Source organism: Perissodus microlepis, chromosome 3, assembly GCF_051167445.1.
Source record: "Perissodus microlepis isolate ML-2025 ecotype Zambia chromosome 3, ASM5116744v1, whole genome shotgun sequence".
NCBI classification, from domain to species: domain Eukaryota; kingdom Metazoa; phylum Chordata; class Actinopteri; order Cichliformes; family Cichlidae; genus Perissodus; species Perissodus microlepis.
This window is the reverse complement of record NC_140463.1, coordinates 33,429,056-33,445,831: the sequence shown is the minus strand read 5'-3', so window position 1 is coordinate 33,445,831 and position 16,776 is coordinate 33,429,056. Positions and strand designations below refer to the sequence as shown.

General features: G+C 43.6%; 1 protein-coding gene across 2 annotated transcripts in view; it reads right to left on the bottom strand.

The window, feature by feature from the left end:
• Positions 1-16,140, bottom strand: part of nwd2 (NACHT and WD repeat domain containing 2) — a 58,659-nt gene extending 42,519 nt beyond the window's left edge. The window contains exons 1-3 of one of the 2 annotated variants that reach the window (XM_084924111.1): positions 15,943-16,140; positions 14,807-14,978; positions 2,114-2,202 (exon numbers count right to left, since the gene is read on the bottom strand). In XM_084924111.1, the coding sequence (XP_084780237.1) occupies positions 2,114-2,202; positions 14,807-14,978; positions 15,943-15,957 (276 nt within the window). In that variant the 5' untranslated portion in view covers positions 15,958-16,140. Of the gene's footprint in view, positions 1-2,113; positions 2,203-14,806; positions 14,979-15,619; positions 15,826-15,942 lie in introns of those variants that run through there. The other variant, XM_084924112.1, reaches the window with a different exon arrangement.
• Between the last annotated feature and the right edge of the window lie 636 nt (positions 16,141-16,776).

The window sequence follows — 16,776 nt, the reverse complement described above, 5'->3', positions numbered from 1 at the left end:
GTCACGTCCAGTCATCTCAGAGATGCTTGTAATACTGGAAACTTGTGTAATTCATGTAAGGTTACTCAGCTCGCCGTAGGGTTAATTGTACTGTATATTCAATGTAGGTTTTTCTCCCAATACTGTGCTGTGTACTTTGCTACAACAGTGTAATGAATTTGTCTGCGGTTGAGCACATATAACACAGAATTTGGGAGAAAAAGTGCTCTGATGAATTCAGTAATCACAGAAGACTGAGCTAAATAACAGCTGATGTTTAAAACATGCAAATTTCCTAAAGGCAAGGAGTCTTCGTTCCATGTTTGGAAGAGGCTTGCTTCTAAATTAGCAGTCACGTATCACACCTGTGAGGCGTGTCTATGGTTCACTACAAACTGTGACATGGTCAAATGCCGTCTTTGCAAATAAATCAAATCAAGTTAAACAAATGTAGTGTAAATCAAGTAAATGCTGTAGTGCCATTTTTAGAGCATTTCAACTTGCTGTACATCACTACAACCTTTATATCTCAAATTGTATTAATGTGTATATAATAAGTCCATTGTAAATAAACAACTTAAAAGGACAATAAACCATAAAAATAATAAAAATCGTTTTTTTTTAAGTTGACATGCATCCAACAGTTTTAGCTAACAAGCTAATATGCAACTAGCATGTTTTGCTAACAGTTAAATGTTTTTTATCAATACATGTAGCTAACATTTTTAATTACTGACCATTTTAAGAAATAGTTCCCAATGTTGTATTCATACTGTTAGCTAGTTATTTTACCTGTCAGAATATTTAGCTAAAGTTTTCACTTTATCTATACTGTAAGACAAAAATACAAACAAACCTTATCAACAGCTTACATGCTACTAGCTAACAATTTTGAACATTAATCCCGCTTTAAGCTTGCTATTTCAGCTACTTCAATCATGTATGCATTCCTCTTTACTTCATATTACTTTCTTTTAGTTAAAATTCATGTGCAAACTTGTTCAGGGCCCCTGAATTCTTTATGTACTGTGGTCCACTCTGCTGCTCCCTTATTTCCCAAAGGTTCGCCACAGTGGATGGATCCACATATTTGATTTGGCACAGATTTCACACCAGATGCCCTCCCTGACGCATCCATCCCATTTATCCAGGCTCGGGACCGGCACCAGGAGTACACCAGCTTGCAAACCCCTGAGGCTGGGATTGTGCCTTCTCTTTCCCTTGCAAGGCGAATGTTTTAGCCATTACACCATAGAGCCACTGAATTCTTAATGTACTATGGGTTTTTAATCGTAGGCCACATTTAATATCCATTTCTCTGGGGTGGTCATTTTAAGTTTTATGATTAGAAATTATAAAATTTAAAACAAATGGTAATTCATTATGGCGCCACATGGTAGTTTGCTTCCTTAACCCCACTGAAAATGAGAACATTAAAAGAGGATCTGGAAGTACCACAATCACTGAAATATGAATAATACCCAAGTGTCTGAGCAACTCTTATGCATACAGGGGGAGATAACCTAAACACATATGTACCAAGTCTTTCAGATGGTATGTGCTTGGAGCTGTTTTGATCCAAACATTCCTGGCGTGAAATGAGAATTAGCTACCGAAACCCCGCTGATTACCATTCTCTAAAACAATTCATGGGTCATAAGCCCCGTCATCGGAAACAAATCTCCACAAATCCCTCCAGGAACAATCTGAGGCAGCCCACCTGGATTTGTTAAGCAAACAAAACTCTGATAGGGATCTTTCTGTGAACACTGATGCTAATTTGCAATGCAAATGATCTCGATCAGTGGACACCGCAGGGAGAATGCAGCCGTCCTCTGACAACAACAAAGGGAAAGCCCTTGCATCATGCTGCCTTATCCATAGCTAGATTTGTGCCAGCCTTCACCGATGGAAACCTTATCTCTGCTGGCCTTCTGTCCGCTTAAAGGGACGGGCGCCTCTGCTAGCAGCTCCGGGGTTCCCTCCGGGCACCTTAAAGCTGTGTAAGCTATGATGTAAATATGAAAGCACTAATGCTCTGGAAGTCACAAGTATCTGCAGCTGTTAGAAGGTGAAACGTAAAAAGAATAAATCAATGTTAGAAAGAAAGAGAAAGGAGAAAGCAGCCATTTACCTGGAATTCAATTCCATAATTCTCCCTGCAGAAGTCTCGTAGTTTGGGATAGACGTGCTCCTTCAGCGCGTTCCTCTCCGCCTCTGTGTCTAAAAATAGAAAATTGGATAAAATATTAAGAGGTGCACATTAAACCGTTTTTACTCGCAATCTAATGAGCTCCACGCCTGCGCTTCTGACTGCAAAAAGAAAAGTGAAAATAATAATTTATTGTTGGGGATTTTTCCAGAAAACCATCACTTATTTCTCAAATGCATCCAAAAAATTAGCCATTAATAATTACTATAATCTGCTTAATAACAATTCATATTTCTGCAAATCTGCCTCCACGCTGCCACAGTTTAGAATAGGGATACGTATTTAACGTTAATTGAATCTGGCTGTTACTTTTCTTATTCAACAAGTCGTCCTGCGAGCTGAGGGTCATGTATGTTTTTAAATTCCCTCTTTTATTCATCCAGGAGTTCAGAATCCCTAACAAGGAACAATTTTGCAATCACATGTTATCTGCTTCTGTTTTGATGCCAACCAAGGGTCACCAAGGTCACAAGTTTTGCGACTGTCCTTTACACAGCTGACAAAATCCTTCCACAGATGTAAGGATTCAGCAGCTTTCAAAGTACTCAAAAATCTATATATTAGGTGTCGCTTTAGCAATTTAGCATCTGAGTCTGAAAATTGAAGCTAATCCATTCAAGATCCTTAAACGCGACACGTAACATATTACGCTATGTGACAAATTTTCGAGATGTTACGCTTTCAGCCACCCAAACGTTGGGAAAAAGGAGGAAACATGAGAACCGTTTGGACTCAATCTGCACGTGTACATGTATTTTACTTTAATTGTTTTGGAAAACACTATCTAACACCACTCAGGTCATGTTAGGGTTAGGGCTGGAATACATGGCTGGAACGTCTGTTACCGCCGGGAGCGTCATTCTATTGGATTCCATCCACAATCGTGCGTGTATCATAGGGTTACCTTTCGCCTTCCCGTGGGACGCCTCGGGACGTGACAAATTGTCAGCATGTTACGCGTCGGGAATGAGAACGCTCTGCTAAACCGCCGCTTTTTCCTACGGCCAGCAGGGGGCGACTGCTCTGCTTACACAAACAAGTCAGTCAATATAAGTCTGACAAAAAAGAGTTTTTATTTGATGTCTGAGCTGAGTAAACATTTTCCTTCAGAGTTTGAAGTCTTTACTCAAACATGATGTTCATGCTATGTTCACATTTAGAGGAAACAGTAAGAGTTTTCTCTGGGGCGTGGTCACCTAGTCAACAACAAGCAGCTAACGTACACGGGTTCATCGTATCCTTAAAATCAGCCAGATTCCCTCCAACCAATGGATGAATGGATGATGTCATGATCTTGTGTCCATCTTTTATATACAGTCTATGCAACACGCATATGCAGGGCTTAACAAATTTATTAGACCAGCTGTCATAATCTCTCATAAACTAAGAAAAAAACCAAACGTGTTGCTGTTTACTCAGCAAATAAACCGCATTCATGTTCTTACACTCAAATTTGAGCCGGCACACTCGACGTCTCTGAGAAGTCAGAAATTAATCAAGCACAACATTCAACCACAGAAACCAATTTTCCTGTTCAAGAACACGAGTAAATAGCTGTGTTTTGACACCTTGATCAAAAAGCAATAACGTGTTTGACTATTTTTTCTGCTTCTTTGTAAAGCAGATTTTAAATTGATAAGAAGAATTATTCTTTAGCATTAAAGACAACATTTAATTTACAGAGCTTGTGCATAATGCTGGATTAACCATTACAGAAACAAAAGATGATTTCAGTTATTTCCATTACTGTTAATTTCAAGCAGCTGTGGTATAAACCTCACACTGGGACTGATAGTTTCACCTGTCAGCTCAAATTCAGCCAGTGTGTCAATGTGTATGTAACTCTCAAATGTGTACCTCACCTTTCTTTTGTTTTTACACCTATAAAAACATGATTAGCTAGAAGAGCCAGCAGTGTTCACACTCTTGAAGAATGTGGGATTATCCAGAATTACACAGGCAGTGATCATATTGGACAGTCAGTGTCACAGAGCGAGTGCCCAACGGCTTGTTTTTGTGTCCCACTTTCTTTCCTCCTCTCCCCTCTTTTTCACTATCTACCAAATGGTTACTGTAATTCATTTGGACAGGGCCGGCCTCTTTCTCCCTCTCTTTATCTGAAGGGTGTGGACGGATAGTTAAAAACAGAATATGCCCAACAGAGAGGCCCTGTGTGACCGAGTAGCCGGCTCGAACACGCGCGCATATGCGGGCACGCACACACGGCGGGTAAACAGCCCTTCAGCTGCTAACTGTGTCATATGCAGCACGAGTAGAGGAGCCCACAAATTTAGTCTGACGTATCTATCTCTCATCTATCTTTAGTAAGGCTTCGGGCCGTGACCGTACATGTATCTGCCCACAGCTAACCCAGCAAAATGTCAGCTCGAAAAACCGAACGGCTGTAATCGTATGCAAATTAAATAAATGGCAGTTGCTGCATCAAAGGAGCGCTCATCTCATTCCATCAGCGATACGTTTGACAACAATAAACGTGTAATAGTTTACAGTGACACGAATTGGGGGGGGGTGAGGGGGTCACAGCAGAGGGAAAACAGCTGAATTTGTGGATTTTGGCCTGTCGTGTGCTCGGGACGACGCAGAAGTCCAATCCAAATCTGCATCTCGCTCGACCTGACAGACTAAACTGTGTTGTTGTTTGTTTTTGTGCTGATAACAGTGAGATGCCTTCCTCTCCCCCTCCTCCTCTCTCTCTCTCTTTCTTTCTTTTTATTTATTTTTTTTGTGGGATGATGATGAGTTATGGCAGCCTGATGTATGTGTGTGTCTGCACTCCCACGTGCAAAGGGACAAAGACTAGATCCTTCACTCGCCCGCGTTCTCGCTCCGTGTGTGCTTGTGTGTGTCCCTCCCTACAATTTTCCAATCTGCTCATTTCAATAGCACCGACCAATCTATCTTTCCTTTCACATATGTCCTGTCAACTTGCTTTATTTTCCTTTCTAGCTTCCCTTTCTCTCCTCTCCTCCTCCCTCTCCCTTGTCCTTTTGGGTAACGAATGGGCAGTCAGTTGAACAGAGAAAAGCAGCCAAATGTCCCCGACGCTTTCCCTGCTCTTTTTTTATCATTTCTTTCATCCTGACTTATTTTAAGCATTTAAAAAAATAGAAAATAACAGGAATATCCATCAGAAGTCCAAAATGATGGCGTCAAATTGCTTGTTTTGTCCAAACAACCGTCAAACGCCCAACTGGCTTGATTGAAAAATGATACAAAAGCCACACTTTGGAAAGCTGCAACGCTTGGTATTAAAATCTCCACATTTCCCTCTATAGTTGGTTATGCTTGACATTGCTTCTGCTGGTCATTCATTCCTCCAGATGGCGGTCACTCTACAGCTGCCCTCTCTGAGTCTCATCAGCAAGGCTCTGACAAAGCAATCACTCTGCTCTCATCAAGCTTCACTCCAGAGGCACTCAGTATACACAACTGCTTTGGGGATCTTTGATTAAAAGAGAGAGAGCGTTGTCCACAAGACGGGTGTCTCAGCAAACAGTAGAGTGGCGGGACAGAGCGGTCATCCTCACTGTCATGACGATGTATGTGTCTGTGTGTATGTTTCTGATGTGATTTAAGGGTTTAAGGGCAAGGTTTAATCTGTCGCTCAGATTTCTGCCGGATACCACAGAGGTCAGTGGAATTTGATATATTCAAGAGAAACTCAGACTTGCTGCTGCTCTGGAGGATCTACAATGCATCAGTGCTTCCATTCACCTCCACTGTACTGGAGCAGAGAAAGAAAGTCTGACAGACACAGTCCAGACAATTACGGTCCTTTTTTGTCATCTTTGGTTCTGCAGGCTGACCTAATATGCTCATTTCCAGCTCCATTTGTATATATTTTAAAACTACACTAGAGTAGTTTTTAAAAAGTAGTGATAATAAGTATCCTTTGTTTGGAGATGCTGCCAGGTGAAAGCCTCTTCTCTCTAAAGAGAGCATGGCAGCATGGCTTAGCTTTGCAAAGTTGCATCTCAACAAAGCTCAAGACTTGTGGAACAATGTCCTTTAGACAGATGAGACCACAGTGGAAATGTTTAACCCTAATGCACAGGGCTGTTTGGTGAAAACAAGGTACAACATATCAGCACAAAGACCTCGTACCAACTGTGAAGCACGGTGGTGGAGGGGTCATGATTTGCGTTTGTTTTACCTCCACAGGCTTTGAGTCGACCATGAATCTGTCTGATTACCAAAGTACTCCAGAGTCTTCTGCCATCTGTGCGGCAGGTACAGTTTGTCCAAAACTGGGTCATACAACAGGACAATGAGCCAAAGCACACCTGCAAGGTGCTGCTATGCTCCAGTCAAAGTCCTCAAGACGACTGAAATGCTTAACCACAAACTTCAATGGTCTGAAGAACACAGTGAAGAAGAGTGAGCTAGAATTCCTCTGCAATGGTGAAAGAGGCTGATAAAAGTCATACACAACTCTTACTTCAAATTATTGCTGCTAAAGCACAAGACTTGTGGAACAACGGGCGATCGTGACTCAAGAGTTGGGAGTTCGTCTTGTAATCGGAAGGTTGCCGGTTCGAGCCCTGGCTTAAACAGTCTCAGTCGTTGTGTTCTTGGGCAAGACACTTCACCCGTTGCCTACTGGTGGGGGTCAGAGGGCCTGTTGGCGCCAGTGTCTGGCAGCCTCGCCTCTGTCAGTGCGCCCCAGGACAGCTGTGGCTACAATGTAGCTTGCCATCACCAGTGTGTGTGTGTGTGAATGGGTGGATGACTGGATGTGTAAAGCGCTTTGGGGTCCTTAGGGACTAAGTAAAGCGCTATACAAATACAGGCCATTTACCATTTAAAGGTGGTTTTACAAGTTTATAATGTAAAAAAAATAATGACATGGCAAGAAACAGAACGGTGACCTAACCAGGGTGTACCCAGCACCCCCGTGACCCCGAGTGGTTAAGCGGAAGAAAATGGATGGATCTGTTAAGGATCACGTGTTTTTATTATTATCTTCTAATATGTAAAACCTTAGAATTTTATGGGGTTTACATTTTCACAAAGCAATTCAAAAACACCCTCTGGGTCATACGCATACATGATCAAGATGGGGATTCATAACAATCATGCATCTGCACATATCTTCATTTTAATTCTTCTTTAACAAAATAAAGTCTGCGTAGAATGTCATCATACCGCATTAAGGTCACTGATTGAGCTGATCAGTATCTGTTCTCTGATGACATCATCGTGAGTTTCTGAAAAGTCAATCTATGAAATTTTTAGTTGGACAGTTTAGTTCGACTGTATGTTGTGAATAATGACCAAAAGTTGGAGTCAGATAAAAACTGAAGCACAGATGTTTTCTAGGATGATACTGTGGATTGTCTATTTGGACGTAATGAAACGAACACAGACGAGAGACACAACAAGCTGTGGTTTAGGGTTTACACTTAGACTTCGACTGGATGGTGATGCACTGGGCTAAAAAATGAAAGCATTTCCTTCTCAGGCTGTTCACTGTACCACACAAGCGTCAACTGCGGAAAAGTAAACGCATAGTCAGTGAGCAAATCAATACCGAGTGACCTGGAAGATACTGAAGGCAAATTGTGGCTGTGTAAATCGGCCATCCATAAAGGCCAGATGTTCCTGCATTCCCTGAGCACAAGGAGACCGAATCAGGATGTAGGAAAACCCGCCAGAGGTTACCGCGGCCCCTCCACCCGCGCTTGATGACGCGCATCCAGGGAAAACAGCAATGTACAGTAATGGATGGTACCTCGGTACTGGATGTAACCGTGAGGAGGAGGACTCCCCACGGTCTCTCTGCCAGCAACTTAATTTGCATTTGATTTAATATCCACAACAGTGACCGCACGCACAACATGAAAATGTTCATTTTGTAACATCTGTGCTTGCAGCTGTTCACTCAAAAGCCACTCGTGTGGGGCAGTTAGGGCTTGACATGTTCGCATTCGTGCCGTAATGCACAACCTTTTACAGCTATGTTGCAGCGAGCCGCAACGAGCGGAGAATTTCAACATCTCACAGGCTCTCCTCCGTGTAGAAGATGGCAGTAACCATGGACACGGCATGCTACCTTGTAATTCATGGAAGTTTCAGACTAATATCTTGCCTCCTCGCTGAGACTCACTCAGCTCTCTGGTTAACCCCTTAAGCACCAGGGCTGAAAAATACCCAGAAATTCAGCCCCAAAGACTGAAAAGCTGTAGAAATTACCAACACTGGGTTCAGATCAGCCGGTCCAGAGTTCCATTCGCATGTGCATTAAAGAGCAAATAAACACATTTTATACCAATGAGTCACAAATTTCTAATGTTAGTGCACCTGTTTCAGTCTCATCTGAAAAATTACCAAATTTTAGACAACAAAAATGAAGCACAACAAATGCTCCAAACATTTTAGTCACAGTAATATCAGGTGGAAACCCTCTGTGACCTGCTAAAAATAGAGCCAGGTTGCATTATTATGCATTTTATCCATGGCGGACGGGGTAAGGTTTCCTGAGTTATCGTGGCGCTCCACATGTTAGTAGGTGGAGATGACTTCCTGGATGTTTTTGCTTGTTTTGTAACATCAGCAGATGTGGAGGATGTCGACGCTCCTTTTATATAATGTGCAATCAGACGCCTATTGGGCTTGTTTACATTTGCTTTGGATTTTTAAAGTACTGTTTATTCAGACTCATTTATTCCGGCTTACAGTGTTTACATCTACTTTATACCAACATTTTCTAATCTTAGCATTCATTTGAATCCTGAAAGTATCCGTTTTAGGCGACTTGCATGCAGTATGACCTTTGTGAAGACAACTGCAGTGTATTTACTGAGTGCTTGAAGAAACTATAGAGGAAGACCAACAGCTAGGTTTGCTATTCTATGCAGAGTGTAAGCTTTGTATGTGCAGCTGGACCATGACCTCATGGACTGACGATGGTCACAGGATCGCCAGCAGCTTCCCAATCAAGGTGATGTTTTTCTATCAGTTCCATTAAAGCTCTATTAAAATAATTATAAGAGTCATATTAAAAGCAATCTACCTCGTGTCAGTATCTCTGCATAAAACTCCAAATAAAACCAGAGAAATCAGAGAAAGAGTGTCTCCATCTCTTCATTTGACTTTCAGTTAGAACTTAATGTAGCCGTGTGCGTGCGGAGACGCTGGTTTATCTCCTCTCATCAACTGTTTTTCTACCAGGTGTTTGTATTTGTTGGTGAAAGACTCGGCTGTGTCTGAGGAGAGAGGGGTCAAGCATCTCTGTGTTGAGTCATCTTAAGCTGCAGGCTCCACTCCTGGTGACCGAACAGGTCAGCAGAACTATAGGCTTGCAGAAAAAAACAAGTATAAAGGAGCAAAAAGGCAAATATTATGTCTATATGATATCCCGCCATTGATCATTACTAATTTTGGCACGCTAAATTGTTCAACCGTGTCTGTGAATGAGGCTCATCATCATGGAACAAATTAAACTCCCAGGTGTGCGCCTCCTCTTGCTCCTGCTGTGTGGAGAGTCTGCCTTATGGAGGGTGCGCAGTGCCAATTAAACCCTCCCCGGACCTGCCCCAGTGTGTCAGTTATTGGCAGTCTAACACGGGATGATAGGACAACGTAACTACGGAAACGATCCACTAACTTTACCTTACAGTATAATGCTTCCACCTGTTTGGCTGTCATTATCTCGCTATTTTAGTGTTCTTTCTTTAATAATATCCATTTCCTTATCCAGTTCAGAGTCATGGTGGTTGGGGCGTGGGAGGGGGGTACACCCTGGACAGGTCGCCAATCTGTTACAGGACTAACAGAGAGACAGACGCTCATATTCACACCTGCTGTACATTTAGACTCACCAATTAAAATAACCCATAAACGATTTATTACTGTAAATGAACTTAAAGTAATGTAGATGCTAAATAAGTGTTGGAGCCGCAGGCTTTTCTCCACGGTTCCATTTCTGCTTTGTAGTTTATGTATGTGACTCCAGCTCCCTTTGCATGCATGGATGCTGCTGTGACAGCTATCCTGAGGATGAACGCTGGCTGCAGGTGATTAATCATTTCAGGATTGTCTGTCATGTTGCTGAACTTTAACACTGTTGTCAGCCACATAAACCTGGAAACCAAGCACACTATATAGACAAAAAGTACTATGTTACCTACACTTTACACCAAAGGGAGGTCATGGAAACCTGTGCCATGAGGCTCCTGGTGGCTCCTGATGGTGGATTTAATTACAGCACAACACTTGAACTCAGTGAGCTGTTTAGGACGACCCGCTCTTCTCTAAATGTTTGTAAAGGCAGAGTGCTTGGCTAGGAGCTGGATTTTATACACCTGCAGCAAAGGGACCGAAAATACCTGAATTCAAAGTTTAAAATTAAGAGCTGTGGTCCGTGTAGTGTAAAGGGCTTTACGCTCTGGACACATAAAATCTGTCCCAATGTTTTGTTTGTTAAAAATATTTTTTGGACTCAAACGCATAATCTTGCAGGATGAATTTGCCGCCTTTATTTTGTAGGATCATGCTCGATTTTTCAGAGTTTTCGTATGCGAGTAAACAGGTCTGACCAATCAGAACACTGCGTTTGGTAATAAGTGGGCTGTAGCCCAAATTATTTCTCTGTCTCCACTTTGCCGATAAGAGCTCAAACAGCTCCGCTGACATCCCGAAATATGTACAAAAGCGGCCGTGATACAGCTTCAACTCCTGGATCGAACCACGAAACTCTCCCTGCTGCTGCCTTCTCCTGATAACTGGATGAACCCAGAATCTCAGTTTTTTCCTTTGCTTGCTTAGAAACATCAGGACCTGCTCATCATCACTTGATGTCAACTCTGCATGTTTTTTGAGGAGGAATTTTTTTGCAAAATCATAAAATTCCAAATTGAAAAATTTAGAATTTTTTTTCACAATGTATTTGATGCCTTGAATTCAAATGTTACAGAACTGAGTCTTTACACACGGCAGCATGGAACTGTCCGAAATCTGATCAGCAGTATTTAAGGTCTGCTTCACTAAGCTGACTGTGAGGTTAATGAGGTAGTGGGACGTGATCCATCCTGATTTTGCGAGTTGAGTCGGACTTCAATCAAAAAAAAAAAAGTGTAACAAAGCACCAACATTTACGGTTTTCAACTGTATTCACAAATAAAGGTAAATTACTGTAAAAAATGTTCCCGTCTTTTAAAGTGTCTTTTTTCCTTTCTTCCTTTTACTTTGATCAGTTCTAAAGTTGCCTTTCTCTACTTAGTCCATCAGTAAGTTTAAATAACTGGAAGTCAATCTGACTCAGAAACCATTAGCAAATTTAAAATATCTCTCAAGACGCACAAAAAACCATTTACTGGGGCGTGCTAGTTTCAATATGAGATTGAAAAGCGCCCCGTCTCTGTCTCTGAAGTGCAGTTTATGTGCACATTCACACACAAAGACAACGATTGGCTTATTTAATATAAACCGATTACAAGTCGCATCTGTTTTCCAGGAATTATGGGAGCACGTCGCTTCCTTTCATCGCCATCACTCCTGACAAAATATTTTACAGTGCGTTCCATGAAATGGCTCCAACACCCAGGGAGTTAGACGGGCATGACAGGGCAGCTGCAGAATTTGTCAGAACAACGTTCCCGGAGGGAGGTTGCCGAACTGCTCCGCAGCACTCTGGAAAATTCAGAGAAGAGGTCACTGAAAGCTGCTGCCAAACTAGTCAGTGGGAGCTTCCTTTCTACCCTCAGGAGGAAAGCAGACGCCACAAGAGGGTAAAAACCGCCTCGGCGGCACGTGTCATAAACTCGCCGCGTAATGGGGTTGGGCTCGTCCCGAAACTCCGGCACTTGCCGGGCCCAGGAGGAGCAGTTCTCCTGGACTGCTCCTGGAGAGGGTGGCTTTTGTTCTCCTGAACAAAAGCCACCCTCTCCGCATGCCATCTCCCTGCAGCTCCTGCCTGCCGATCCCTCCCACTCTCTCTCTTTTGTTTTCTTTCACCAGACTCAATCCCAAAAAATTAGGAGAGAATTAGGGAGAATTTTTTTTTAAAGGAAATCTGCGCTCAGAAGCCGCAAAACAAGCTGAAAAGAAAGTTAAATAGAGCCAGCTGGAACACTGGGAATAATTGCAAGGTGAAATGTAATATAATTAGTGGTCTCTGTGGTGACATGCTATAGCCTTGATGGCGGCGCGTTGGAGGTTTAGGTGATTTCATGCATCGTATCCCTAAAGGCCCGGTGCCTTTTATCAACTTTAAACAGCTTAAGTGATGTGATAGCTTGCATACAAATACCTCGCTATAGTGCGTACCCAGTAACAGAGCCCCTGGGGTGACTAGAGCAAGGTAATGGAGTTGTGTTGATATGTTCATATGAATCGAGACACACAAAGATGGGCCGGTAAGACGGACCAAAGATTTCTCTTTGGTTTGTTGCCGCCGTCTGACTACTGGCAAGAACAGATAGTGGGGGTTTTAATTGATCGGCTGTACCCACACACACAGATCCACCTGAGCCAAGATTCATTAAAATCCACAGGAGGAGGGATTTCTTTGCTGTACACTGTGGCAAGGATGCGAATACCTCTATAGAGTCTGTATCACCGCACTGGCGAGTAAACTTTCTGCAGTGATCTTGTGCTCTTTTTTTAAATTACTGCTCAAATTGAGTGTCGTGCCCCTTTTTAGGCGATGTAAACAAACACAGCAGAGGTCCGCGAGGGCGAACGCACCGGAGACAGTGCTCTGCGGTCATCTGTGGCTTTCTGATTAAGGTGCATCAGGGTCATTGTATTCAGCAGAGCCTACACCGTAACACACGTTGCAAGAAACTATATGTGTGTGTCTGTGTATATATAAGTCAAAGCAGAGATCCCCGGATCATCAGGCGCAATAAAACCAAGCAGTTACACTTTTACGACAGCGAGGTGATCACTTCCAACAGCGCTGTTCCCCTTTCTAGTGTCTGACATTACAAATAGTAAATCTATTGGGTTATATGCAGCATATATTTCGCTAACTGTTACCAAGGGAAAGATTGAGTGAGTCCACCTGACCATCAACTCCTGCATGTGGAAGCAGAGCTCATCTTCCCATATCTGAATGCAGCTCAGACAAAGGGCTGCAAACTTGACCTTTGTCTGAGTTTCCAGCCTCAATCCCGACTTGCTTTTTCACTACATGATGAGTTGGGGAAAAATGACGTAAAAGTGTGATGTCGACGTGCAATAATGCACAACAGCTGTCTGAATACACGTACAGTCGTGTGAAGTGCAGTAAATAAATGCATGGATAGCCCCCTCTAGTGAACATGCAGAAAGAAGCTCTGCAGTCAGGCTGTGGGCTGACCTGGGTGACATCCACTAATAACAGCCTTTCTTTTATGCTTTCCTTGCATGCAGCGCCTGCAGACATAAACAAGAAAGTTTAAAAGTATGGGAAAGTACCTGAGAACAGTACGAGCGTGTTATGTAAGTGATAATGTGGCTAATTGCCTGACCTCTGACCAAAGAAACCAAAAGAAACGCACAGAACTGCTGTTTTATTTGACCGAGGTGAGGCTGAGGGAGAATCGGCTGTGCCTCTGCACCTCTACGGCTTCATTACTAGAAGCTGGATACCAGGCATCTCAAAACAGCAGCTCATAATTAGCTGTCTTCGTGCCTCGGGCTGAGATGCGGGTCTTTCCATTAGTGCGATCGGTGTGAAAAGAACTCCTCGGAACGTCCCCCTCATCCTTATTTTCAATCCACGTGTAGACTGGAGCGTTAAATTCGTGCTGAGGCGGTACGGTTTAAACATCTGACTCAGCTACAGGTGGCTAAACAATGCCAGACTTTTCAGCGGTGAGAGGCCATTACAGTGCAATAATCCAGGGTCAGCTCATTCAGGTTTTTCTGGGCTCCAGAGCAATTTTGCTCAGTGAGGGAAGGCAAATGACAGTGACGTATCGACAAAGGCAAACTCTCTTTTTAAATCCTTGGCATGCCCTGCTTCTCTCCTCCTCCTCCGCTCTCCCTCCATCCCTTTCTCTCGTAGCCTACTCTACTTCCCTTGCCTTGTTTACTCCAGTTTTGCCGAGCCTATTTTTACCCCCTTACCCAAAGGGCATATTCAAATACAGAGCTGCAACTGGGTGTCTCCCTCACGACCCGACTGTCTTGCACTCTGCTAGGTTGAAAGCAGTCTGCTCTATATTGCATCAGTGACATACACAATTTCACTTGAGTCAAAGTTGTCACATGGCCTAATGTAACCTCATCTGAGACGTCGCCAGCCGCTAAAGTAAGCCGGTCTTTAAATGTCGCAGCTTGTGCCTCAATCTGAGAGTCCTGACCCGTCTTTCCAAAGGAGACCTGAATCAATAGTGGATCACAGGACCGCGAGCTTCAAAGCGGCGGAGCTGCACGAGCCTCTTGCTGCACTTTTGAGACGCTGTCTTGAAATGAGCGTGGCTGATTTCACCCAGAAATTCTTTTTAAGCCAGAGTACAGCTCCAGACATGAAGAATATGGTGAAATACTCGAGAGTATTGTGTCACTGTGAGGGTGCACGGGCTTCAAAAGAGGGAGAGGTAGAGGAGGAGGAAGGGGTGGTGGGTAGGAAGGCAGAGAGGGGGGGTGTCACGCTGACACTCTTACCGTCGGGGTTGGCACAGATGAAGACCCGGACGCTGCGGCCGGTGGGGACGTGGTGCGGCGGCAGGGCGTTGATGTTGCCGCTGATGGCCGCCCTGCGCAGCGCAGACTCCCGCGGGCAGGGCTGCCTGCTCCCCACTCCCGACGGCCACATAGGAGGCGACTTCCAGCGTGGCTGTACACACGCACAGAAAGGAGGGAGGGAGGAGGGCATGTTAGCACGGCCAGGGACCCACAGGCAGGCACATGGAAAACACATGCATGTTTGCGCGCAGATTCACCTGATCCATCCACACACACACGCACGCATGCAGGGAGCGTTAATTATGGCAAAGGCATGGAGCTGTGTCTAATAGCTGTTTGCTATTATTTTATTATTATAATTTGCTACTAAGTTTGACCACCTTTACAGGCACTGGTATGGCATGAACCCTAATTAGTCTTAAGGTGGTTTTGCTTACTTAAAATACTCTAAAATCTATTTATAAAACATGATCTAGTAGTCTACCTTGTCATAGTCATAACGTCCATGCTTCACACACACACACACACCAATCAAGTTAGGATGGATCTGTCAAATCTTCTCCAAACACAGGTATGAGACTGAATGTGTTTGTTATTGCATTCGTGTAGTAGGGGTATAATAATAGGATATTACGCACAGACTACTACCGTCATGGTGCATGCGTAATTTGTATACATGTCCTTGGACGCATTCATGAATTTTCATGCCACTGTGGGACAAACAGACAAACAAGAACGAGACGATACAAAACTCGTATGGACGAACAAGGCAAGCATCAGTCGTGTTCCCACCCCAGAGAAGATGCTTGTGAAAGGCGAATAACCGCTAACAATGGTTATTCCGCCGGGAGCAGATGTGAAGTCGCCGGTTTTCCGGAGTTGGTCTATCCTGAAATCTTTGTTTCAAAGACGGAAAACCTCAAAAAGGAAAAAAATAGACAACAAAAAGGCGGGAGGGGAAAAAAAAGTTGGGTAGTCCACTACTGATCACTACATCAAATCCTCTTAAGAATCAGACAACTACAACCACTTAGAGGCACCGCATCCACAGAGAGTACTTGACTACTAGTGATGCTGGAGACAGGCACAACAACAGGATACTTCTTGTTGCTCACATTCATTCGCTTCATTTCGTGGCTTCCGAAAATATCCAAGCGTCGAGGGCGGTAAAGGCAAGATAAAAACGCCCATCAGAGTTGCCGTGACTGAGAGACGACGTAGGGAGACGGTAAAACGGGCGCCGTGTGCCGGACTGCTCCCTTCGGCATCCTGCTGTCTCTGCGAGCCGACCGAGCTCTGAGAGGCACAGGGAGCGCGAAGCCGGACAAAATAAGAGCGCGGCTACCGGTGGATATTTTCAAAATAAATCCACAGCCTTTGATCATGTCGCTTTTCAAGGGTCTACCAAGAAGTTTAGACTTCGTTAAACGTAGGGATATAATTCTTTCCCATATCGTATGTTTGTTAAGCAAAGAAATATGCACAGCCTTCAGTGCAGTACTCACCTAGCCTTCGTTCCGTGAAGTTGCGCTTTTATGTTGAAAGTGAGAACTTCAATTCCGGTAGTGCCCCAGCTTTTAACGTCTGACTTGACGGCGGTGACAGACGAGAGAAGCTCTGCTGGATGCTCTTTTTCCACTGTCTCCCTCCACTCCAGTGGACGGACTGGTGCTCCCTCAGTCTCTATTAAGATTGCAATGGACCGCGAAGTCAGCAGTGTGCTGCCGTAAATGACGTTACAACTCTTCAAAACAATCACGACGCAAATAAAGTAACGAGCAGCGACGTTACATTTACCCAGAAGCCCTTAGTGGTAGGCTTTTATTTATTTATTTTTAACCCAGTAGACGTAAAGTAAAGTTTAAGTGGCTATTTAAATTAATTCTATTGTAACATCTCGTCATTGTATTTTAACTTTTTTTTCACCATATCTTATAACTTAGCCCAAC